At 34.6% G+C, this 25,648-nt stretch overlaps 1 protein-coding gene and 1 pseudogene across 2 annotated transcripts; both read right to left on the reverse strand.

Annotated features, from left to right (window-relative positions):
- On the reverse strand, positions 1,132–5,278 carry LOC109726408 (ankyrin repeat protein SKIP35-like). Of its 2 annotated transcripts, none has more exons than XM_020255981.1 (4): positions 5,215–5,278; positions 4,019–4,966; positions 3,252–3,690; positions 1,132–2,265 (listed from the first exon to the last, which is right to left on the reverse strand). In XM_020255981.1, exons 2-4 carry the CDS (start codon positions 4,690–4,692, stop codon positions 1,459–1,461), a joined length of 1,920 nt encoding a protein of 639 aa, XP_020111570.1. In that variant the 5' UTR covers positions 4,693–4,966; positions 5,215–5,278; the 3' UTR covers positions 1,132–1,458. The 2 variants fall into 2 exon arrangements, with proteins under 2 accessions (XP_020111570.1, XP_020111571.1); XM_020255982.1 differs by lacking the exon at positions 5,215–5,278 and adding an exon at positions 5,074–5,092.
- On the reverse strand, positions 16,090–25,375 carry LOC109726231 (annotated as a pseudogene).

The raw sequence follows: 25,648 nt of genomic DNA on the forward strand, positions 1-25,648 counted from the left end.
TAGGCCAATAATGTCGAAAATATTTAAAATTTGGTTTCTAAATACTTTAAGTGGTATAGATCATATTCAACGATACCGATGATCGATTTAAAGGTTCCATCATCAAAAACAAAGAGGTTTTTTAGCTCAACACTCTCTCTCTCTCTCTCTCTCTCTCTCTCTATATATATATATATATATATATATATATAACTAGACCAGAACACTACAACAGAATTAGGTTATAGGGACACATGTTTGGGACACTTTTGTGTAAGTGTCATATTTATGCCAAAACTTTAAAAAAAAACTACTAATGCCTAAATATAAAGTCCAATCCAACTAAAATAAAAGGATACTCTACTCAACCCACCCCACCCAGTCCATTCGGCCCGATTATAAACAGAAAAGAAAAAGAAAAGAAAAAGAAAAGAAAAATCAATTATTATTTCCCCTTCTCCCCTCACTCAATTGACTGAAATCCTAGACATAAATCCCTTCCTCTCGTCCTTCTTTGCCACCGCAGCCAACGAGGTAGAGTTCCAGCGGTTGCTAAATGCTTAAATAAATATTGATAAATTAGCAGCACTCTTTTAGATTATAGCGACACTCTTTAACTATCACTATATACCTAGCGACCCCATATATAGCAACACTTTTTAAAAGTGTTGGTAATTTAGCCAGTAGCACTTTTTTTGACTTATACCGACATTTAAAAGTTTCTCAATCCAAGAGCTAAAAAAACTGATAGTATCAATAGCTTGGTGTAATATAGTATTCCACTACAACAAAAACGTCTATAGCGATTGGGATACTATCGATAGCACGAAATATTTGGTGCTATCAAGTTTTCTGCCGTTAGATTTACCTCTTTTATCATTTTCATCCATTCGATTATACTATTCAACCAACCACCCACTCAACCCTAGGGAGGCCACATCATCCTAACCGCACATCTTTTAATCCAAAGGCGAAAAATTTAATAGCACCAAATCATTATTACTATTAATAGTATTCCAGCCTAGTTCAACAATTACATATAGATGAGTAATATAACATTATAGAGTTTGTTGATACTTTTATTCTTTTTCTTTATATTTTTGGCACAACACTACTAGAATTATAACAAGAACACCACCAATAGCAGATTCCTTGCAGGAGACAAGTGCTCTCAGATTTAGCTTAATAATTACAAAACAAAAAAGCTGCCCATTTAACGTTTCTGCGATATAATTCGGAAAATATAACACAGCCCAAAATTATAATCTCATAACTACTTCCCACAAAAGGAAGTTACCAAGGGGGCATAAAAAGTAAAAAGAAAAAAGAAAAAAGGAAAAGCCAAGTAACTAACAAAGATCATTCAAAGATCACATACACCTCTCAACTTAAAACTAGCCCTGCTACTTTCAGAGCCAAAGGCTCATTGAGATGCTGTTGATATTTCACATTCCATTATCCTTACTATAAAAGCCGCGATCAGATCAAGAAGCGCGGCAGATGACGCCTCAACACGGCCAGAACATCCTCCGTCGGGGCATCCCGCGCGACCAACCCCCGACCGCCGCCGCCGCCGCCGAGCCTCCTCGCCGCCTCCACGAGCTGCCCTCTCAGCCTCTGCGGCAGCAGCCGCCCCCCATGCGCGACACACTCCCTGTAGAGCGGCAGGTACGCCATTGCGATCACCAGCGGCAGCGGCAGGTCCCTCAACCGGATTGGGGACTCCTCGCTTCTCTTAAGGATCCTCGTGAAGTTCACGAAGTGGTCCTCGCCATATGAAATCCCCTCGTCGAATGCGGCCTCCGACCAATGGTCTCGTAAAAAGGCCTTGAGCTCTGGGGCCACCGCCTCGCCCTCCGACCGCGCGATGCAGTCGGCCGCGGCGTAAGTGGCGGCGGGATCGCCGAGAAAGTCGGATTGGAGAAGAAAGGCGATGCCGCGGACGGACCCACCGCTCCGGTCGCCGGCGGCCTTGAGGATTTCGACACCAAGGGCGGAGAGGATGTGGCTGGGGATGTGCAAGAGCACGTAAGCGGCGACATCAGTTCGGCCGGCGGAGGTGGCGGCGGTGAGGGCGAGGCAGAGCTCCATGTCGCGGCACCCGTGGCCCACAAACCACTGCACGACCGGCAGACAACCGTGCTCAGCAGCCCGCATCAGCGGGCCCAAGAAGGTGGCCGCATTCCCCTCATCGACCAGGCACTCCATGGTCTGGATCTTGCAGTAGTGGGACGCGAAGCCAAGGGCAAGGTCCACGTCGATGTCCAAGCTGTTCCTCTGAGCAATCTGAGTAGAAAGGCGCGCAAGAAAAGGTATGAGATTGATTGTGCAGCAATTTTTTAAGTGCATCATTGTGACCTTCATAGAATCAAGTTATTCCCAATCATGTGAATATTAGTCCTTCAAAATCAAATGGTTAATAAGAATTTAGAATTTGGATTCTTTATTCCAGTTATATTACCATAGCTACTAGAATCGCCAATGCCAGATCCCAGAGCCTACCAAAAACATAAGTTCATCGACTTCAAAAGGCCTATTGTCATGTTCAGAAGCAAAAGGAGAAGATTGCAAGCATGTCAACTGAATCAGAAACCAAAGCAAAGATAGTTTTTGATGAATGTAGAGTCCCAATTAGGAGAAACAGGTACAAATCATGAGTCTACGTTAAGTTTCTAAATTACAGGAGGGAAATGCTCATTCTTGTAAGATCAAAGCCCAATCCAAAATCAAAGTTTTAACAGGGCAGCTAGAAAGATCCTAACGAAAAGCTGGATTAGCAAGAGCTCCTTGGAATGCAAATATACAGCTATTCAGCCAAACAATATCTTCGAAGGAGAAATACTAGCGGCCTCTTTTTCGGTCGCTAAAACTACTATCATTGAAATCGAGCAACCTTGCTAGATGACTCTGATCAGGGACGAGTGCAAAGCTTTCGTGAATATTAACCACTCAGGAATAGCGTAAAGAATTTCAAAAGCTTCAACGATGACTTTGACTTACAGAAGAACATTTCAGTACTCTTTCCAGATATCTGAACCTAGCATCACCAATATTTCATTAACAGTAGCAAAAAAAGACTACATCTACAAAGACAACAAAAGTAGCGCTGTCATATGAGGAAACAAGAGAAGCTTAAAGTGAGCAGCGTTGAACAATGAAACATGCAAGGGTATTGTAATAACAATCTGAAAAACTGAACAGTTGCTGTATTTCAGAAAGGTCACATCTATAGTTACTGAATGCATCTCAGTTGTAAGAACGAACACGATTACCTGCAGCAAGATGCGCACGAGCTCGGTACTCCCAAAGCGCGAAGCTTCAAGGAAACACTGATTAACATTGTCTGCGCCCCACTCGACCAGCATCCCCAAAAGCCCTTGAATTGCGAAAGCCGAGACCCCAGACGACCAGTCCGGTTCAAACAAGCTTGAGAAGAGAGTAAGAGGGAAGCACACCGCGTCAAAAGCCTCAGTAAAATCCTTTCCCGTGAGATTATTTCCCACGAGATCCAGAAAACTCTTGAATGCTGACAGTTGGAACTGAACCTCGAGGATAGAGACGGAACTGCCTTTTTCACCGTTGTTTTTCTCTTGCGAATTGGAATAGTACATGATGCACTTAAACGCCCATTCGGTGAATCTCTGGACCTTGGCCCCGGCTTCTACGTTTAATATCTCATCCCCGTGATATTCTTGGAGACGTTCATAAAACCTAATAAACGATCCAAAAGTGAAAAAAAAAAAAAAATCATATTGCTAGGATGCTAGAATAGTTCATCCATCATACCTCCTCGTGTTTACTCAAGAATTATTTGTTAGTTCACTATCGAGAGGTACGAAAAGTTGTTTAGTAATCCCAATTTCGACAAAGGTCAAGTTACGACATATTGTAATTACTTGAGCAAACCCCCATTCTACACAAGTTATCAAAATATAACTATTTCCGTGTGAATCTCATTAACAAGGACACATTTTGCATCATGATAAACATATATAAGAGCTCTTGATGGGCACTAAGCAAAAGGAATCATTGGTTATACCTCTGCGCCATGACATTCACGCGATCCGCTAAACTCGTCGTCCGGCTCTGGCAGGCGGAGACGCACGAAGCGAGGAACGACGTCCGCAGCACCGCCCTGACGAAGTCGCCCGCGCCGTTCGCGACGATCGTCTTGATAAGGCCCGTTAGCCCTTGGAGCTCCTCGCGAGTGGTCAAGAACCAAATGGCATCCAAACCTAGACAGAGCAGATCATTGAGAGCTTGCGCATCGGCCAGCGGCGTGAGGCTCTCCGCGAGGCCCCAATCGCGAGAGCTCACCGCCCCGCGGAACAACTGGCCCAACCGGATTCTCTCATGCCTGGAGAGCCTCTTATCCTGCCGATTCTGATCCGAAACTTTTCTCGAGGGATCGCACTCGTGAATCGAGCTAAAGGCCATTGATTTGGGCTTCTTGGTGTTGCAATTGGGGGCTTTTGCGCTTCGGCGATCTTTCGCAACGAGGGGAGATTCTCTTGAGAACACCACATTACTCCCTTCCCCTTTCTCAATAGAGAGAGCATAGGTGCTATGATCTCTAGTGTTTTTGCTATTACTATTAACACTATCCTCAATCTCTTCCATTTCCACCTCTAATGGAGAATTATTATTATCATCTAATTGCATCTCCTTCACCATCCTCTCTTCAATCACAAAGTTTTCGCTCTTCCCGTCCATTTTTTCGCATAAAAAATATATATATATTTTTTTCAAATCATCAAACCCTTCCAAACAAGCCGATGATTCCCATAAAAAATCCACCTCCTCAAAACCCTAATCCAACTCCAGTTTCATCTTTCGATTCCGCGCATCTCCACCAACCGAACAAAAACACCATAAATCCGTTGCTTCATCGATCAATACCACGGCGGAATCGGAGCCACACAAAGATGGAAACCCTAAATAGTAAATACCCATTTAGAGATCCACCCAGCTACCCCATGCCCAACCCCTGAATCCAAAAAAAACAAAAAAAAATTCCAATTTAGCTCAACCACTAAACATGTGAAAAACGGAGTGGAGGTGGGATTTAACTGATACAAAACGCCATGATTGTACCAGAAAACAAGAGAAAATAGAATAAAAAACCGATTTTTATTCTCACGGGAGAGCGAGAGAGAGAGAGAGAGAGAGAGAGAGAGAGAGAGACAAGGGTGAGAAAATGAAAAGGGGGAGGAGAGTGGGACAAAGGATACACACCTTGAGATAGAGAGAGAGAGAGAGAGAGAGATAGAGAGAGAAATTGAGGAGAGAGAGAGAGAGAGGAGGAGGGAGAAGGGAGAATCCTCTTGGGTGGAGAATCTAATAAGGGATCATTTTCTCTCTCTCTCTCTCTCTCTCTCTAGGGTAAAATTACACCACTAGTCCACGAACCTTCCACAAAGTTCTATTTAGTCCTTAAAACTGTCTTTAAAAAATAATAAATAATATATGAGTTCAGTTGAAATACTATTAATAATAGATACATAAATAATATTTAGAAAAAAATTCAAATATTATTTCTATAATTTCACGCTTTCTCACTTTAATGTAATGTGGTTTAAGATATAACACTTTTCGTTATACTCTTTATTAATTTTATTGTTAAATTAGTAATAAAGTTAAAGTCATAGGGTACTAAAGTGAAAATTTGTTAAACCACAGGATACTAATGTGAATATTTGATAAATCATAGGTCATAGGTGCAGTATTTAAATTTTTTTGTATATAATTTAACGAAGAGTTAACGGTGACGCTGACGAAAAGAAAAAAAATAAAATCGCCCAGTACTAAAATAAGAATGATCAAAATTAAAATCAAGTTGAAATCTTTTCTAGTTGAAATCTATCGCTCTGAAATTCCTATTTTTTTCAAAAATATATTTCAATTAAAATATATATTTAAATTAAAATTATATTTATTAAAAATAGTCGTTAATTCTATAAAAAGACTTTTTTGCTCTTTTCAATATGCACCTTACAAAGGTAAGGAATAAATTTTATCCCTCTAAAGTTTTATATTTTTCCTCTTCTAATTTTGATAATTAAGCATAAAGATTAAAAAATAAAAAAATATATTTTTTTTGTGTTTTGAAGTTTTATGAGATTATATGCAAAACATACAATCAAAATATATAATTAGCACTTTAATTGAAGCAAGAGGTCTATTGAGTTATTTAATAAAGTTTAGGAGGTCTACTTGTCAAAAATAAAAATTTAGGCATTGTTTGCAAAAGAGCTATAGTTCAAGGGGTCTCTGTACATTTTGTAAATTTTAAAAAGAGTTTTACATTAACCCTTGTGTATCTATATGTACTTTCGTGTATCCAATATTTATTCGATATTTTATCTTATCTTATTTTAATTTTACTTTATTTAGAACTTAGATCGTCGGATTGAAATCATGAAAAAACAAACGAATGATGAATTCACAATGTACAGATAAATCAGATACAAGTAATAATTTTTACTCTAAGATAACCATTAAAATAAAATATTGCTAAAAGTTTAGGGACTCCAATAAAAAAAAAATTTGTGTTAAAGTTTAGGGACTAATAGTACACCTTATCCTTTTCTCTTTTGTTACCTAAATTAAAATTGTTATTTCCAAGGGTGGGTGTGGGCAAAGAGGAAACTAAATATAGGTAATTTCAAGGACTAGTTTGCATTATTGGGAAACATGTGGTCATCTTTTATTGGGTGGTCTACTGATGATATGGTACACCAGATTCCTTTTCTAGAAGTCAAATGCTTTTGATTTTTTTTTTTTTTGAGAGAAAGACATATTTCATTTTTTTGTTTGTTTTTAGAAATAAATTTAGTCTGAAATATAAAAATAATTAGATTTCGAATTTAGAATCTCAGATAACTAACTATCAGACCATTATGTAACTGCGTTAGGTACAATCCATTGCTTTTGATTCATTTATAAACAATTTTCACCTCATGAAGTGCAATACATAAATTAATCAAATTAATACATAAATAGATGAGAATGGTAAGTTAAATGGAGAAAAAGAGAGCTAGTAAATAAGTACATTTGTTTATTGCTGTGCGCTTATTTAATACCTGTGAGTGCGTACTAGCTACAATCTCGAGCACAGAATGGTGATGATTTATTTCTCACCAGCGACGAAATGCATTTGTACTAGTAACTTTTTTTAGAATTATCAAGTTGCATTTAATTTGATTTTTTTTGACATTTTCTTTTAATGAATAGCATCATTTTCTCTTGTTGTTATCGTGGGAGTCCACATGATTCCACCAAAACACATTTTATTTTCATACACCAAAACACATTTTCACATGGCCCACCTCAAATAATTCCAACAACTCTCTCTCTCTCTCTCTCTCTCTCTCTCCCTCTACTCATTAGCTTATGGGTATAAATGGATCCAAATTAGACTTAGACAATTCGATCCACAATTTAGCCCAAATTATGTAACTCAACTTCTATGAGTCTGTTTGGTTCCACTTCTATTTATACTTTAAATTGCAACAATACGGGGCTTTTGTTGTAGAGGAAAGTAGAAATAAGATTCTAAAACTTAGTAAAAAACTCTGATTTGATGCTTCAGTAATCATGATAGAAAGATGAATGTTGAGAACATATAATGTAATACTTTTTCTGACAGAAAATTGAGTCCCTACGCTTTTAAAAGTACCAAGTCATTAATGTTTGTAAGTTTTCGGTTCTTGAATTAAAGAATGTGCGGTTAGGATGATATGGGCTTCCTAGGATTGAGTGGGTGGTTAGTTGAATAGTATAATCTAACGGATAAAAATGATCAAAAGCAGAGATCTAACGATAAAAAATTTACAAGCACTAAGTGCTCGATACTTTTACAAGCACCGTAGCCGGACTCTTTCTGATAGTACTAATAAAAAGAATACATGATACCCTTGGACAAGAGATTTCAATTCAAATAGCTACTGTATGATTGTCTGTCGGTTCAGGTTTTCAAAATATATTTGGCTCTACTTCTGCTCACAGTAGTATCGCGGTTACAAAAACTAGGTGGGACAAGGTGGGCATGTTCCCCACCTTTGATTGGCTCAAATTAAGAAGGCTTTAATGCCTACATATTGGGACTATTTGGTTGCATGCAATGCAACTGCATTGCAGTTGTAACTACAGACATGTTCAAATTCGATATTTGGTTTGATACAGTTAAATTCAACTGATGCAGTTGGAATTGCACGAAGCCTAATTGCAGCAGTTAGAACTCGCCCAAATTAGCTGCAGTTTCAATTACACCAGGGTAAACTTATCTGTTTAATTTCTTTTTTAAAAATATATATCTTTCTATTCTATATTGGGGACAATAATCGAACTGTTGTATATATAAACTAAAAAAATTTGAAAAATACAGTATAGTGCTCTCTACTACATCCAATCAAACAATATGCATATAGATTTAACTATTTTATTTTCAACTATACTGTATTTCTAATTATATTAAATTAGACAACTCCGCGGTGCACCCAAATAATATTGACTTTTCTATTTTAGAACTATCATTTTATAAAGTTTATAAATATAGCAAGCTCTTATTTAATCATTCTAATATAGTACTTTGCCATTATTTACACAAATGCATTATAAAAAAAAAAATATTATACCTTACAATATATATAATACCAAACAGGACCTAAATCCACATTAATCCAAATTAGCATGCATTACCATTAACCCGCTAATCATGTCCCTATAATTTAAGTCCCCACCAAACTCTTCTGATTAATTTGGCGGTGTGAAAAGATAAAAATAAAATAAAATAAAATAAAAACTGAGTTTTTGGGAAAGCAAATCAGGTGATAATGATGATGTAAACACGCAATTACAATTTTTTTAAAAAAAGGCTTAGTAACATCAGCTGTTGGAAAAGTAATTAAATTGAGTCACATCACCAAAGTTGAGTAATCATTTATTTAGTAGGTTTTCAAAAGAATTTCACTTCAGGGGAAATAGTTTTATATATAAAGTTTGCTAAGGCTCGATCTTTTAATCGGACTATAGCATTTTAAATAATGATTAGATCTAAGAAGTTTTAAAAATTGAGTAAGTTTAGGACTAGAGTAATTCTAAGATGAGTAAGACCTCTGAAAAGCAAAGTATCATAATTGGTATCAGAGTCGATAACTAATCGAAAGTGTGGGAGGGTTTGGGCTAAGCCAGCATCATACAGTAGGCAAGAACGCAGCTAGATAGCTAATGACTGTTGTGGGTGAAGCACAACTCTCCATAGAAGGTCTGTTAAGATTAGCGAAGCAAGTCTCACATCATTTGATATTAATTTGTGAGTGTCAGTGCAACTCCTCGACTTACGACTGTCGTAGGTGGAGCGTGGCTTCCACAAGCTCGGTTAAAACTAGCAAGATAAGTCTCGAATCGTCTGATGCTTGTGAATGTGTTTGAGTCCGACGAAAACATAAGAATGCTATCGGAAGTATAGAGAATTCGATGCTTTCGATTTTTTAACTCTTGGATCAAGAATTGTACGGTTGAGATAATTGCCGTCCCTTCTAGGATTGAGTAGTACTTTAGGGTTGATTGGTCCGCACAGGATAATAATATTAATTCAAAGATTAGAAATGATTAAAGGGGTTAATCTAAGGGTCAAAAAGTCGGAAGCACCAGATTCTCTATACTTTCGATAGCATAGTAGCTCTGACACCCGATATAAAATTTTGGAAGGAGCTAGACCTAAATTTTAAGAGGCATGAGCAAGTTTAGGGTGTGTTCGGTTCGAAGTCGGAATCAGTATCGAAATCAGAATGAGAATAAGTTAGAAACGGAATCGAAATGATTCATTATCTCATTCTGTTTGGTTCGCCACATGAATCGAAATTAAAATGAACAATTTTCATTATTGGTGTTTGGTTCAAATAAATATAAAAAATGTAATCAAATTAATATGTCAAATTTATCTAACATATTAGTTTAAATTCAAAATAAACACTATATATTAAAAATTTATGTCAAAATTTTAAAATAATGTCAAATTTTTGCATATATTTTTTTAAAAAATTAAAAATTTGAAATTGAACGGAAAATTTAAATATAAAACTAAATTTCGATTTATTCAAATTCAAACTTGAAATTATAATTTCAATTTCAATTTGAATATAAATTTTAATTTAAATTTTAAATAAAATTTGAATAAAATTTTGGATTGTAAATTAAATTTAAATTTAAATTCAAATTTATAAATTGATTTGAAATGCTTGATTGAATTTTAATTTTTAATTAAAATTAAAATTAAAATTTATAAATATAATTTTTAAACTTAAACTTTTGTTTTAATTAAAAAATAAGTTTAAAAAAGTTAAATTTAATTCACACAAATCTATTCCGTCCGAATTCAATTTTTAATCCGATCTCCTAGACCGGATTAAAAAAAAAAGGTAATTGGGGAGATTACCATTTATCCGAAAATCAGAATTGAAATGAAAATCCCGCATACCAAATACGGACAAACAGATTCGTCCCTTCCGATTCCGATTCAGGGCGATTCCGATTCAGGGTGAGAAAAGGGCGAATCAACACCACCACCACCCCCCAAAAAAAAAAAAAATAATAACAACATTTTTTTTTTCTTGGGTCAAAATAAAAGAAAATTAACAGAACAAGAAAAATAAAATAAAACTTTTGCTTCTACGTTAAGTTGCCAGTATATTTCATAAGCATTTTTTTTTATTTAATTTGAAAAGTCTAAGACGAGTTTAAAAATAGATATAGGATCCTCATTTCCCACGTTATTGTAGTATTTATCATAAGCTAATAATTAGCATTAACAAAACCATCCGTCTAATTAAGAATTTATATATCGCTAATATATTTATTAAACGGTCATTGTTGCTTTGTACAAACATAATGCTTCAATAAGCATAATTGAAATAGATAATTAAGCATGATATTTTAATTTAATCTATCATGCACACACGTGATTCATTGTATTTTGCACTTTATTTGTGTTTCTATATTTTTGTATTGATGAAGAGAAAAACACATTAATTAATCCTAGGCCACTTAATTTCCTCTTATATGAGATATTTTGTTGTTATTTGAAATCACATATTTTGCATATAATAAAATTACAAAAGAGGATTAATTAAGTGATAACAAAGAATATTGAAGGAAAATATTGAGAGAGAAATCCTTTTTCTTCCTTTTTTTAACAATTAGAGGAATAATTAATTGGATATTGGAAAAGAAAATTGATATTTTTAGGGCTTGTTCCGTTATTTTCGTTGCAAAATAAATCAAATTTGGATTAGACTAGGGGTGTAAACGAGCCTAACACGAGCGAGCTGAGGTCGGCTCGTGTTTGGCTCGTTTATTAAACGAGCCGAACACGAGCTAGCTCGTTAAAATATTGTGCCGAAAAATTCAGCTCGTGTTCGGCACGAGCTGCTCACGAGCTGACAATGAACAATAAATTAAAAAAAATTAGATTAAATATATATAAAAAATAAATTTATAAAATTTTATCCATTAGACTTTGATCTAATAGTTGAAATTTTACATATAAATGAGTCTTTTTATAATTAAGCTCGCATTTATATTTTTATTTTGCTAAAATTTAAATAATAAAAAATATATTATATATAATTATTATTTATATATAAAAATATAAATTAAATAAATTATATAAATATAAAATATATGTATTCGAGCCGTTATCGAGCCGAACACGAGCGAGCTGACCCCAGCTTGTGTTCGGCTCGTTTATTAAACGAGCTAAAAAATCCAGCTCGTGTTCGGCTCGTTTACTAAACGAGCGAGCTCATCTCGAGCTCATTTCGAGCCGAACACGAGCTGGTTCGCGAACAGCGAGCTGGATTGCCACCCCTAGATTAGACTCACCATTTCTAAAAATATTAGTCCTATATATAATACAAATTATATATATATATAGAGAGAGAGAGAGAGAGAGAGAGAGAGTAGGACTGCTATACTCTTTATGAGTATGGAGCCATTCGTACTCCTAAGCGATGGAGTTTCCGAATCGACGATCCACTCCGTTAAATATGATCTAGAGTATTTGAAATTTCTAAAAAATAAATTTTGTAATTTTTTGAAATTATAATATAGTCCATTAAGCAAGTATAAAATGAAAGGTCAAAATCAAAGGATGTCCTAAAAATAGATGATCAGATTCTTTAATTTAAGATCGGAGTTATTGATCTTTATCTAGGCAATGAATAAAATTTTCTATAAAAAATTCAATATATTCTAATTCTTTACATCATTAAACTAATAAGTATCTCATATCGACCGTTAAAAATTATTAATTTTGTGACCTTTTGATTGTAAGGTAAATGATATCGAAAAATTATGAAATTTGATTTCTACAAGTTTTAAATGATCTAGATAATGTTTAACTCTATGGATCATCACTTCAGAAACTCTATTATCGAAAAATAACTTATAAGTACGAGGGCGATCATACTCATAAAAGTATAGTAGCCGAACTATGTATATGTATAGAGCTAGCTACTATGCTATCGAAAGCATAAAGAATTTTATGCTTATGACTTTTTGACTCTTGGATCAAGAATTGTACAGTTGGAATGATTGCGGTCCCTTCTAGGATTGAATAGTACCCCTAAGGTTGAGTGGTCTCCACAGGGTAATAGTATTAATCCAAAGGTTTGAAATAATTAGAGGGGCTGATCTACGGGCCAAAAAGTCGGAAGCACCAGATTCTCTATACTTCTGATAGCATAGTAGTTCTACTCTATATATCTGACCGCTATATATACAATGTGAGGGATATAATTTTAGAAGTTCAAGAGCTTTATTTGTTTGCATGAATATAAGAGGTCGAACTCACGATCCCCAAAAGTCATTGTCGTTTGTGCTTAGTTTGGCAGTGTAGTTACGAGATCGCTTAATCTCGCACTCATAATTGTACAGAAACTAGCCAATCGATTTTTGTTCGATAGGGCACAATGTTGAGTTCATGGAACTTATGACTGCAGATACAAATGGATCTGGATTGGTGGAACTCCAGTCCCGACCCATTCTGAATCCGATGGTCAATAAAAACTAAAATTATAGAAAAATATAATCCGTCCTAAATCAGCCCTGATCCGCCAAATAAATAGAGTGGGAAGTGGGATACCTTTTCTTTCTTTTGATCCGCTATGATTCGCCAAAAATTTGCCAAAACCTCACTCTCACCCAAATCCACCCCAAATGGAGCGGTAAATAGAAGCCAAAAATAGAATTAAATTTGATTCGCTTAACTTTTTATTGAAATAATTTTAGTGAAAAAAATACGAAATTCTTTTCAAATGTATTACTAGTTTTAGTAAATTTAACCACTTTAATAACTTTTAAATATATAAAAATTTGACTAATTAGCAGTTAATAACTAGTACAGTCAGTAAATTTGGCAAAAAATTTAACATTATTGAATGTAAAAACTTTTTTTAAAAAAAGAACGTTGAGGGGTCACAATTAAAGAAACAAAAGTTGAGGCACCATTGTCAACATGTCGTATAGGTGAGGGGGTTTTCCATACATTTTCACCATCTGTTGTTTCAATTTGTTTTTTTTTTTTTTTTTTTTTTAACCTCTCGACTGAGACGGCCACGGATCGTTCTCAGAGTGCGTACGTACGTTGATACGTTTGTCGATCTCGTGACACGTGGGCCCACCTGGTTGGTCCTGGTCACACACGTGTGACCGCTTGTGGTCCTCACGTCTCGTCCACGTGGCACCGTTTGGTAGCTCTCACGTGCGAGGCTGGCGTGTACGTACAAAAGTAGAGGGTGGGTCACGTTCCCACGTGCGAGAGTGGAAACAATAACACAAACGACAAAATCCCACAAATACCGTATACGTACACTCATACGCCAAACCTTACGCGTATTTAATGATTATTATTATTATTATCTAAAATTAATATCTAATGTGACAAATATCACCCATAAAATAAAAATTTATATATGAAAATTACATATATATTTTTTTAAAAAAATTTCTTGTACCAAGTACGACAATAATTAATAATAGAGAAAAAAAAAAACTATTGTTTGTTTGATTTGTTAAAAAAATAGTGTTCAAAATTTATTTTTCATTTACGTTTTATACATTCGGGGCATATGCTAATTTTTCGATTTAAACTTAATATACAAATTAATCAAAAAAATTTTATATTATGTACACGAATATATTAATAATATATAAGGACAGTATTTTGAGGTACTTGTAGAAAATAGCTCCAGCTAAAGCAACTCTGTACACATATTTTTTTTTTACAAAAAAATAACTATATTCTCATATCTTATTTGCAAAATATGTGTAATATAAAGTATGACATATTTTGTTTTTTATGCACGCGTCACATACAATGTGTTTGGTCAGTTTCAGCCAGCGTATGATGGCTACATATAGCGAAGCTAAATGAAAAGATGTTGACGGTCTCGATTTTTTCGACGACAACATATCTTAAGCACTAATATATCTTCTTGTCTATGTAACATGATTGTATTTTTGAAAATAGGGAGAAAAAAAAGAAAAAGAAAACTCTTGGTTCTTCGTAAAAAATGTCGCTGTATTTTCAACTATTTACATGAATTAAACAAAGCATTAAACTTTCGACTTTTTTGAATCAAATGAATGTATTTGAACAAGGCCCCAGACAGAAAAAAAAACTTAACTGGATAGCAGATTCTGACCTGATCTGAATCAGAAGTTCAGAATCAGCTGCAGGTGATCAGATAGATGCCTACAAAGTTATCTTAATTTACACTTGAATTATTGCAACTAATGTGGGAAATTGGGTCCCCACCCAAAAATTTAAAAGCTTATAAATGGATTTGGACCATTTCATTGTGGGGAATAGCAAGGCCCATGATCAAAATGGTGTTTGGTCGAATGATTGATTTTGAGAATTTGAGATGGATTGCTCACCAAGTATGGTAGATACATATCTCCATCAATCAACCAATAGGAATGGACCATTGCCACCATGTTAAAAAAAAAAAAAAGAAAAAAAAAACCTTCTACTACTAATTGAAGTTATTGATTCTTTAACAAGATGTGATGATGGAGATGTACGAAAAAGCATTAATAACTTTTTCATTAAAATGGACCTTACTTTCTTACTTTGTAAGAATTCAAAGTTTTGATTTGACATTCGGAAGTTTATTTTAGCATTCAACCAGGCATCCGAGAAAGAAAGTCTATAAATCTTTTGAGTAAACTACGCTTTTGGTTAGGCCTCGAACTTCTATTTGTCATAATTTATGTCTCGAATTATAAGATGCATGACACTTTAGTCGGTGAAGTTTCTGAATTGTTGGAATAAGGTCCCGTAACTCTTTTTTGAATATGTATTGATGAATTACTAACATAAGAGTAATGTAGCATTTTAGTTATTATTGCATGATAAAGTAGGATATCGTTATAATTTAAAAAGTTTGAGGACTAAAATGTCCACTGTAACGCTCCAATAATTTCACATCGGATGGAAAAGAATTCTCATCCGAATATATGAAGTCTCACACCCTAATAATAACTGGGCTTAAGTATTTTGGGGTAATAATTTGAGCCCAACGAGTTATTATTGTTAACAGGTCGAGTTGTTACAGTTGGTATCAGAGATGTGAGAGCTAAATGCTATGTAGGGTAAAGTGCTACACCACAGAGCCACCTCTTGAACCCGTAGGAGCCACACCTAGAATCTCACATAACTTGTTAATCCTGTTTGTAATCCGATTATTATTAAAATTCATAATCTTTTATATATCCAATCACAATTTTGTTTCTATTCGATGTGAGACTGTTGTAATGAATTAACGTTCGAGAATTAAAGTGTTAGGAGCCTCACAGTTTGAGGACCAACAGCATTTTGGGCTCTCAAAAAGCAGAGATCACTAAACAAGGTTTTNTATTACTCTTTAAAAAAATAAATTCAGATAGAATATGAAGTGATTAGATTTCGAGCTTGAGACTTCCATAAATAAAAATTTTTACAAAAAATCAGAAATAAGGTTTTTTTTTTTTTTTTTTTTTTTTTTTTTTTTTTTGATTAAACAGGGATATACCCCACTAAACAAGTATGAAATGACACAAAGAACATGAACTAAAGCAACATATTTGCACAAGACACTCACATTACATGCTTAATCTTTTAATCAGATCTCTTGCTCACACCACAACTCTCAAATATAGTAACACACATTAAGACCAAGAAGTTACAAGAGAGAATGAACATATCACAAGCTTTATTCTTAGCATACATTCAATTCAAATCACCGAGTTTTCGACGCGCTCCTCTTGGATCAATTTCGCCGTTCCTTTCTCGCTCGTCGCCTCCTGATGATCGCCGAGGCTCCTCATCGGAACTCCTTCACCGGCCACGACATTCTTTCCGCGGCGCTTCTTGACCTTTTGAGCCCAACCAACAAGGCCCTCTTGCACATGTTCATCGAATATCGCCTTTTTGAATGTGCTCCCCATCTTTTTCATTTCATGTTTTACATTTCGTCGTAAGCGATTTTAAGTTACCTTTTAAATCGCGCTTTTAAAAGACAAATTTGATATTTGAACTCACCTGAGTAACAATAGCATAAAGAGGCAAAGTGCTGTAGCCGCAGAGAACTTGCACAATGACACTGAAAAAAAAAATACAAACAAGAATAAAAATAAGAACTAAGAACATGAAAACATACGAATTTACGTATATCAGGAAGTTCACCTGATGACTAATCTGGGGATAATGTAACCAACTTTCCCCATAATGCATGATGGAAACTGTACGTCGTCTGCGCGAAATTTTTAGCACTTTTGTATGCTGTTCAAGAAATTAACTATTCTCATCCAGAAAGAAACTAAGCGAAGTCGCAAGATTTGTGCAGCTTACCAGTATCCAGAAGAAGTATGCGATTTCAAACGCGTTCCTGAAAAGGATGAAGTGGATTAAGAAGAGCACGATCTTAGGGCGGTGGAACGAGAAGAGATCGTCGGATGGAGTCACGACTAAGTCGCCCTCGATGGCGGAGTGCTTTTCCGCGACCTCATGGGCCAACTGGGTGATAATGTACTCCAACTTGCCGCCCAAAATTAGGAGCAGCTGCGAGTTTTCGTAGCTCATTGATAATAAAGCAAGATAAATTTGATTGTTCGTATCGAACATACTGAATGTTAATGCAAGCACATCAGCAGCTGCTGCTGATGCTGATGCGCACAAATATCTTAGAGGGGAAAAAAGAAAAACTTACAATTAAAGGAACGAGAAATTAACCATGATAAGAAGTTCGCAACCTTATACCGACAACTTTCTTAAAATCAGCTTCGAGGGCTCTGATCATGTAGTTGTAGAAATTGAATTTTGGGTTCCCTGGGCAATGATTCTGAAAAAAAAAAGAGAAAAAGATCAGGAACAATGATTTTCGATCGATTAATAACTAAAAATGATCACGCACGCAATGTCGCGATTTATAAGCGTATATTTACCATTATAAAACCGAGTCTCATCGTAGTGTAGTCCGATTTAGTAACAGATCCATAGAATTGCTTGAAAAAAGCATGCTGAAAACAGAAGAAAATCAGCTTTTTTATGTCAGTATATGCAGTAATTTTTTTGGCAGATTAATCAGAATAATTTATATTAGCAGTTAATGAACTTGGAAAGAATTTTGGCTCCTACCAACCAACCGATTGTTGTCGAAAATTTTCCGTAATCCTTGAAGCGCTTTTGGATGAATTCGAATTGATTCACATGAGTGATCTTGTTAGCAGCTGCAAACAGTGTTGTCACGAGTCCCAGCACAAATTTAGTATGTTAAATTATATAAAATAACTATTTTTCTCTAAAACTTAAGAAGCTACTAAAAGATGGTGCTTTTATATTTTATAGGAATAATTGTTTATATTCTCCTGGAAAGTTTATGGTTTTTTCTATTTATCTCTCTTAGATGGCTAATATTAAAAATACTATTTTAATATTTCAAGTTATTTGAAATATACTCCTACTAGAGTTAAATTCTGTTACTGAAATGTTAGGAACAGTCATTATTTTTGCAAAATTACTATTTTGCCCTTTTAAATATACTTTTTTGTTATCATCAGCTTTTCTTATTTGCCCTTAAGTTAGGGACAAAAAAAATATTTTGACGTTTTGCCTTTTTAAATATACCCTCCTACCGTCGTTAACTTATCTTATTTGCCCTTAAGTTAGAGGCCAAAAAGGCATTTTAGCTATTTTTTTAAAATTTTGGTAGGCATTTAATTCGAATTTAATCTGATATGACTTAACAGGTACTAATAGCTAGCGAAGTTATTTTTTAATAACGAAAAAATATACAAGGGGTATATAAAATATTTAGGAAGTTTTGAGAGGTATATTAGATATTATATATCCCTATTTATATTCAACATCTCTGTTAAAATGTTGAAATGGAATGCAGATGAAACAAACTGAAACTCGGGTAAAAGGTTGATAATTCTTCGCAAATTCAAGTAAAAATTTCGAATGAAGTAAAAATATTTCGATAGTACGTAGGATATATGAAATGAATCATGCATAACCATACATACCAGTTTCAACCTCATTCTGAATTGAATTCTCCCAGTGTCTCCACATGTGCATCTTAAAATGATCAGCATAAGATGTTAGGTGCAAAATCATGCATAGAAGCGCTTTTATCGCGCGAACGCGAAAACAAGCCCCCTCAAAAAAAATTTATTTTCATAAATAGTCCCACCAATTTTATAATTATAATTTTGGTTCTATCACCGCCACGCAGACGCCACGTAAACGCCATGCGAGAAGGATGGAGTCCAGTGTTACTTATATTGTCCTCGTGGTCAACCGGTATAATATAATAGAGACGGTAAATTATTCACCATATTTAGATACAGTGAATGAATTATCGTATTCAACTTATTCCAACATCTCCAGCCTACTCGCGTGGCATTTATATGGCGCCTGCGTGGCGGGAATAGGACCAGAATTATAATTATAAAATTGATGGAGCTATTTGTGAAAATAATTTTTTTAGGGGGGCAGATGCAAAAAAAAAACCCCCAAAACAATGCATATTATATGAGTACAACAACAAAAATAAGTTTTTAAAAAAGGAAAAAAAAAAAAGAAGAAAAGGAAGTGCTAATCTACATTAATTGTTACCTTAGCTGTTCCTAAAAGAACGGTGATTAGGCTGAGAAGTACATGAGTGACCGCTAAAACAAAGATGAAGATGTGTAATTGGTGAATCGCCTCCAAAGAAAGTAATGGAACTTTTCCCTGCATGTTTTAGATACCCAAAAATAAAAAATAAAAAGCAAATATGGTTTAATTGAAATTTTTAATGTTAAATATAAAAATATATAAACATAATTCTCTAATAATTTAAGCTTTTAGAGTACAACGGTTATTTCACATGATATTAAAAAAAAAGATGTTCTAAATTTGAGTCATGCCACGCTCATAATTAAGAACTTAAGCTTTTAGAGTGCTTTATACATATGAAAATTACCTCTCAGTTATTTAGAATAGGTTTTTTTTTTTCTTTTTGGTTGACACCTTCTTAATTTTCTTTTTTTTTTATCTGACCTATTTTAGTCAATCAATTTGCAAATTTTGTTAAAATCATCACTGATTCAATCAAATTTTATCAATTAACAACTAATAGAGCTGTTAATTCTAACCTAAACGAATAAAAGTTGAAGTTAAATTTGAGAATTCTATTTCAAAATATCTTATAATTGAGAGGTTTCCCTTTATTTTTGCCTAGATAACTAAAGTATTTTCTTAAAAAAAAAAAAGAAATGTAGTGGGGACCAAATTTTTTTTTTTTTTTTTTGAGAAAAAGGTAGCGCGCTACCCGCTTCATTCATTCAGTGAGTGAATTAAGCTACATGGGAGAGACAGCAAGGCCTCGACGAAAGGCGGAAAAAAAAAAATTAAAAAAAAATAAATAAATAAATAAATATATATATATATATATATATATATATATATATATAGTACGGTCACTCTACTAGACTAAGTTTCCTCCACAGGTCTGTCAACTGCTTAATCTTATAAATACCGACTGATGGATCGCTCTGTGTCGTTCCGAAGATCGCTTTATTCCTAGATTCCCAAGAGACCCACCAGCAGGCTATAATTCCTATCAGACCGGTTGCGGTCGGATGTGTTCTCATTCTTCCTACCCATCTATCCCAGACTTGACGCACTTCCTCACCTAGATCTCCCAACTGGACATCCTCCTGGGTCATTACCATAAGAAATCTGGTAATTATGCACTGTGTGAATAAGTGGTCAACCAAATTTGCACTGTGGGGACCAAATTTTAAAAACCAAAAAGCTTGAGAGTCCGACCAAAACTTTGATCAGGTCGTTAGCTCGACACAATTTTGTAAGCCATATGATTTTTCCACGCCCAAACCATTAAAAAAAAAAAAGAAAAAAAGAAAAAAAAAAAAACTAAATTACAGAAAAGAAAATTTTAATATTCGTTTTTTTATTTTTTTCTGACTTTTAAAAACTTATATTTTACCCTCTTAAAAAATAAAAAATATTCACAGAAAAATACGGTGTTAACTATAACGACAAAATGATCAAGTTGCCCTCTTTCTGTACGTCTCCTCCCCAACTCTCCTCCATCGGCAGCCCCTCCTCCGTCCTCTGCGCTCCCTCGACTCCAACCCTCCGCACTCCCTCGACTCCAGCTTCGACTCTGCTTGCTCCACTTGCTCCTCCTGCACCCTCTCCGCCCTTCTATTTGGCGACGGTGGGAAGGAGGTCGGGATGGGGGCGCGGACGAAGGGGTGTGCGAGGGCGAAACAACAGAGAAGGGCGAGGGCATAGGTGTAAGCTCGAATGGAGGGGTGGGAGAGGACGAGGCGGCAAAGGAGGGTGAGGCAACATGGACGAGGAGGTTGTCGGCGAGGAAGGAGGCAGCACTGCTGAGGGGTGGGTTCTAAAGGTATTTTGAATATTAAAAAAAATATAATAATAGAATATAAATGGAATCCAAACTGAATACTGACGGAAGGGACGGAAGTTTACATCTCTCATTTTTTTAAAAGAGCAAAATATAGATTTTTAAAAGTCAAGAGGAAAGTAAAAAAACAGATATTAACAAAGAGGTTTATTTATAAATTATATAAAACCTCTCTATTAAAATCCGATTTTTTACTTTCCCCTCTTGCCATTTAAAAACCTACACTTTACCTCCTTGTAAAATAAAAAATGGTCACAGAGGGTTACGGTGTAAACTGTGATGACAAAATGATCATTTTGCTTCTCACCATTTTTGGCAACAGAAGAAAAAGTTAAGAGCATTTTTAGCATAAAAAAATATATAATAATATTTTATAAACGAAATCCTAACGGATCACTAACGGCAAGGAATGAAGTAAACATATTTTATTTTACAATGGGATAAAGTGTAGGTTTTTAAATGATAGAGAAAAAAGTGAAATTTTGAATTTTGACAGAAAGATTTTCTATAATTTAGCCTTATATAATTTCGCCAAAAAAAAAATCCTCTTTTCACTATAGAAGTTTCTCCGTTCGAATATCAACACAGTATTAAAACAAACCTTTAATATTCAAGCACAGAATGAATCACACGGCTCACTGTCTTAACAAAGTATAAATCATTAACGGATATAGTGCGGGCAGTACCTTCCTCTGGCAATGATCCGACCCCGCCCCTCCGCCGGCCAGGATCCGCCGGACGCCGCCGAGCGCGCCGGAGAAGACGGCGTCCCCGTAATGCGCCACCGCCGCCTTCGCGGACGCCGAGGGCTCTCTCTTGCATGGGAGCAACTTGTGGGTGAGCTTCTCGGGTATGCATATCTTCTGAATGGGCCCTTGGAACACCGTCATCAGCAGGGAGATGAATCCCAGCAGCATCAACTCTATCATCAAAAATTTTCCACCAAACATAACTTAAAACAAATTTACTACCAACCCAACAAAGAAGAAATTGATTGAGAATGCGTTGTCCGAATGCATCTGCTTTAATGCTTTGCCGTCTGTTTGCTCTTGCTTCTGCTTTTATCCTACTCAAGTAAATTAAGCATTCGATACCAAAAGAAAAAAAAAAAAGAAAAAAAAAAGAAAAAGAATATAAAGCTTTTGTTTTCTCAGGAAAACAAAATTGAGATTTCTGAGTCTCAGAAGTAGAAACTTTGTCCGGCGTAGTCGTTTCTTTTGATTTTTTTGGTGAAAACAGATTTTCGATCTTCATGAAATTGTGTTGCATAGGATATGATGAACCGTGCGCAATCTTTGGATTCAGAATACTTGTTCGAAGAAAATAAAGTAAAATGAAACAAAAGCTTAGTAAAAATATTGTCATTCATCACTTAGTCACGCTGCGTTGCGAGCACACCTATGACAACCAACATATCAAATTATATAGAATTAATATTTAAGGAAAGGAAAATTTGCAGTAATGCAAAATAGGGCCTCAATTTGGTACTCCTAAATCCGCGCTGCGGAAAGAATTAAGTTTTCAAGAGGTATATTACAGGTGTATGTGTTTCACTTAAGGGATTATTTGGTTATACATAATTGTAACTGCGCTGTAGCTGTAACTCTACACAGATCCAAATTTGGCTTCTATTTTGATGCATTTGAATTCAATCGCCGTAATTGCAACTGCGTGAGGAGGATTAACTGTAATAGCTAGAACTATACTTAAATTAATCGCAGTTTCAACTGCAGCATTGAAAAAGAGTAATTTTTAACACACGCAACTCTCCAAAGGAAGTCCCCGAAGCAACTTACCTTCTTAATAACCATTTAATTTTTTTTTTTGTTTTTCTTTTCCTGTATAGAGATCATCATCTCACCACCCCATATATGAAATACTAAAAATTCGTAAATGCATTTCTCAACCACGTATATACAGCCAATTAACAAAGTATTTTACACTTGTTATATTTTTCATTATATCTAACCAAATAAGATGCATGTAATTATAATTATTGTATTTTCAACTAAATTATATTTATAATCATGTCGAACCAAACGATCTCTTAAATGCGTTACTTAAACAAGATTTAATAAAATAGCACGAAAAATGTAAATAAAGAAGAGAGAGAGAGAGAGAGAGAGAGAGAGAGAGAGATGGAGAAGGGAATGACCTTCTTTTACTTTGAGAAGGGCCTCAAAAAGGGGTTTCTGGTTCTTCTTCTTCAGAACCTGCAACATAAATAAATGCCAATTGATAATATTTATCATATAATTCCTTTAATTATAACTAATTAAATACCTTTGTTTAGCATCAATTCACTACACAAATAAACAAATTTGAAACTCAATGAACTCAAATGAAACTTTTTTTTTTTTGTGAGAGAGATAGGTAGCACGCTACCCACTTCATTTATTTAATTTAGAAATAAATTTAGCTAGAAATGTGAATCAATTAGGATTCAAACTTGGGATCTCGGGTGTTAACCACCAAGTCCTTTGCCACTTGCTCTAGGGACCGTCGGTAACTCAAATGAAACTTAAATTGAATTGGATTTGGGTTCAAATTAATTAACCAACTGTTTGGAATGAGAAGTGATTAGATATTAGTCTTTTGTTTAGACTCTATACATAGTTAATTCAGTCGAAAATCAAGTCTATTAAAAATAAAAAATAAAAAATAAAAGATCTCTATATATGGCAAAGCAAAAATTGAAATGTTACAAATTCAAATTTTTGTTCATAAAAAGTTTGTTTCCTTCATTTGTGATCACCAAACAAGTGGTAAAGATGGTTTCATTCATTTGCATAAGAGAGAGAGTGAGAGAGAGAGAGAGAGAGAGAGAGAGTTAAATCGTACATAGCAATCTCATTTTCATCAAAAGCTTAACGCTAGTAAAAAAAATGATATTTTCATATTTAACATTCTCTCTCGTATTTAGATTCGAGATTTTTTTGATAGGTTCATAATGTGAAATTGAATTAAGAAAAAACTTCAAAAGACCCCCCTTGTTGTTTCATACTTTATCACTTTAATTAGTACCCTACGGTTTAAAGTGTATCAAGTTAGTACCATGTGGTTTTTCACTTTATCACTTTAGTACCCTATGGTTTAAAGTGTATCAAAGTTAGTACCCTGTGGTTTTGCACTTTATCACTTTAGTACCCTGTGGTTTCATACTTTATCACTTTAGTACCCTATGGTTTAAAGTGTATCAAGTTAGTACCCAGTGGTTTTTCACTTTATCACTTTAGTATCCTGTAGTTTAAAGTGTATTAAGTTATACCCTGTGGTTTTGCACTTTATCACTTTAGTATCCTGTGGTTTTAATTTTGTATCAAGTTAGTACCCTGTGGTTTTTAAACCAGAGGGTACTAAAATGATAGAGTGAGAAACCACAGGGTACTAAAGTGATAAAGTGCAAAACCACATGATACTAACTTGATATACTTTAAACCATAAGGTACTAAAGTGATAAAGTGATAAACCACAGGATACTAATTTGATACATTTTAAACAACATGGTACTAAAGTGAAAAAAAGTGAAACCACAAGCGGAATTTTTGAAGTTTTTTCTTGAATTAAATATGAGAAAATCAATTATACTAAGAGTCTTGCACAATGCAAGTTTAAAACTTTTTATTATGATACCATTTAAATAATATAAAATTATTTTTTAAAAAGTTTAAGCTAGTAGAGACTAGATAGCAGTATTTTCATATTTAATTNAAGATCAGGGAGAACAAGTTGGAGAAGTGACCATTAATTTCATTTTTTCATTAGACTTTGTATTAGTCATTATTAGTATTATTAGTATTGTTAGTATTATTATTAAGATTGTTAATTTATTATTATTAATAAATTAACAGGTTGGGGAAAAAAAAATAGTAGGAGAGTTGGTCAAAATTAAAAAAGAAAATTGTGATTTAGGGCGCCGAATAGGTGCAACCCCTCATGGAGAAATTTTCTATGTAGATCGTGCTTGGCCCATTTATTTGCACCCCTTCGTATTAACAAGTTAAAAGTTTTTTTAAAAAGTTTAAGCTAGTAGAGACTAGATAGCAGTATTTTCATATTTAATTATACTCTCTCTCTCTCTCTCTCTCTTCTAGATTGACTCGAGACTTTTTTTTGATAGGTTCACAACATAGAATTTAATAAAATATGAAAAAATCAATTATACCAAGAGTTTAACATGACTCGAATTCAAAACATCTTGCTTTGATATCGTATTAAATAATATAAAATAACCGTTAAACTCTAAAAACTTAATATATATAATTTATATATACCTTGCCAAGGCGGTGCAGGAGACGCTCGAAGAAGAGGGAGATGAGGACGATGGCGGAGCACACGGCCGCGACGATCCATGTCGGCGTGAACTCCAGCGTCAGCTCCGTCGTTGCCGCTCCTCCGCCGCCCCCCGCCATTACTATGTTCCTTCACCCTTTATGCCCAGCACTTTCTCTATGTGCACGCATTATATATATATATATATATATATATATATATATATATATATATATATGAAGATCAGGGAGAACAAGTTGGAGAAGTGACCATTAATTTCATTTTTTCATTAGACTTTGTATTAGTCATTATTAGTATTATTAGTATTGTTAGTATTATTATTAAGATTGTTAATTTATTATTATTAATAAATTAACAGGTTGGGGAAAAAAAAATAGTAGGAGAGTTGGTCA

This window comes from Ananas comosus, linkage group 21, assembly GCF_001540865.1.
Source record: "Ananas comosus cultivar F153 linkage group 21, ASM154086v1, whole genome shotgun sequence".
Taxonomy (NCBI): domain Eukaryota; kingdom Viridiplantae; phylum Streptophyta; class Magnoliopsida; order Poales; family Bromeliaceae; genus Ananas; species Ananas comosus.

Coding starts and splice junctions, on each gene's coding strand:
- LOC109726408 (XM_020255981.1), bottom strand. CDS start 4,692: ATGGACGGGAAGAGCGAAAACTTTGTGATTGAAGAGAGGATGGTGAAG. Junction 3,691..4,018: donor GTGAATGTCATGGCGCAGAG/GTATAACCAATG, acceptor ATCGTTTATTAG/GTTTTATGAACGTCTCCAAG. Junction 2,266..3,251: donor TCGTGCGCATCTTGCTGCAG/GTAATCGTGTTC, acceptor CTTTCTACTCAG/ATTGCTCAGAGGAACAGCTT.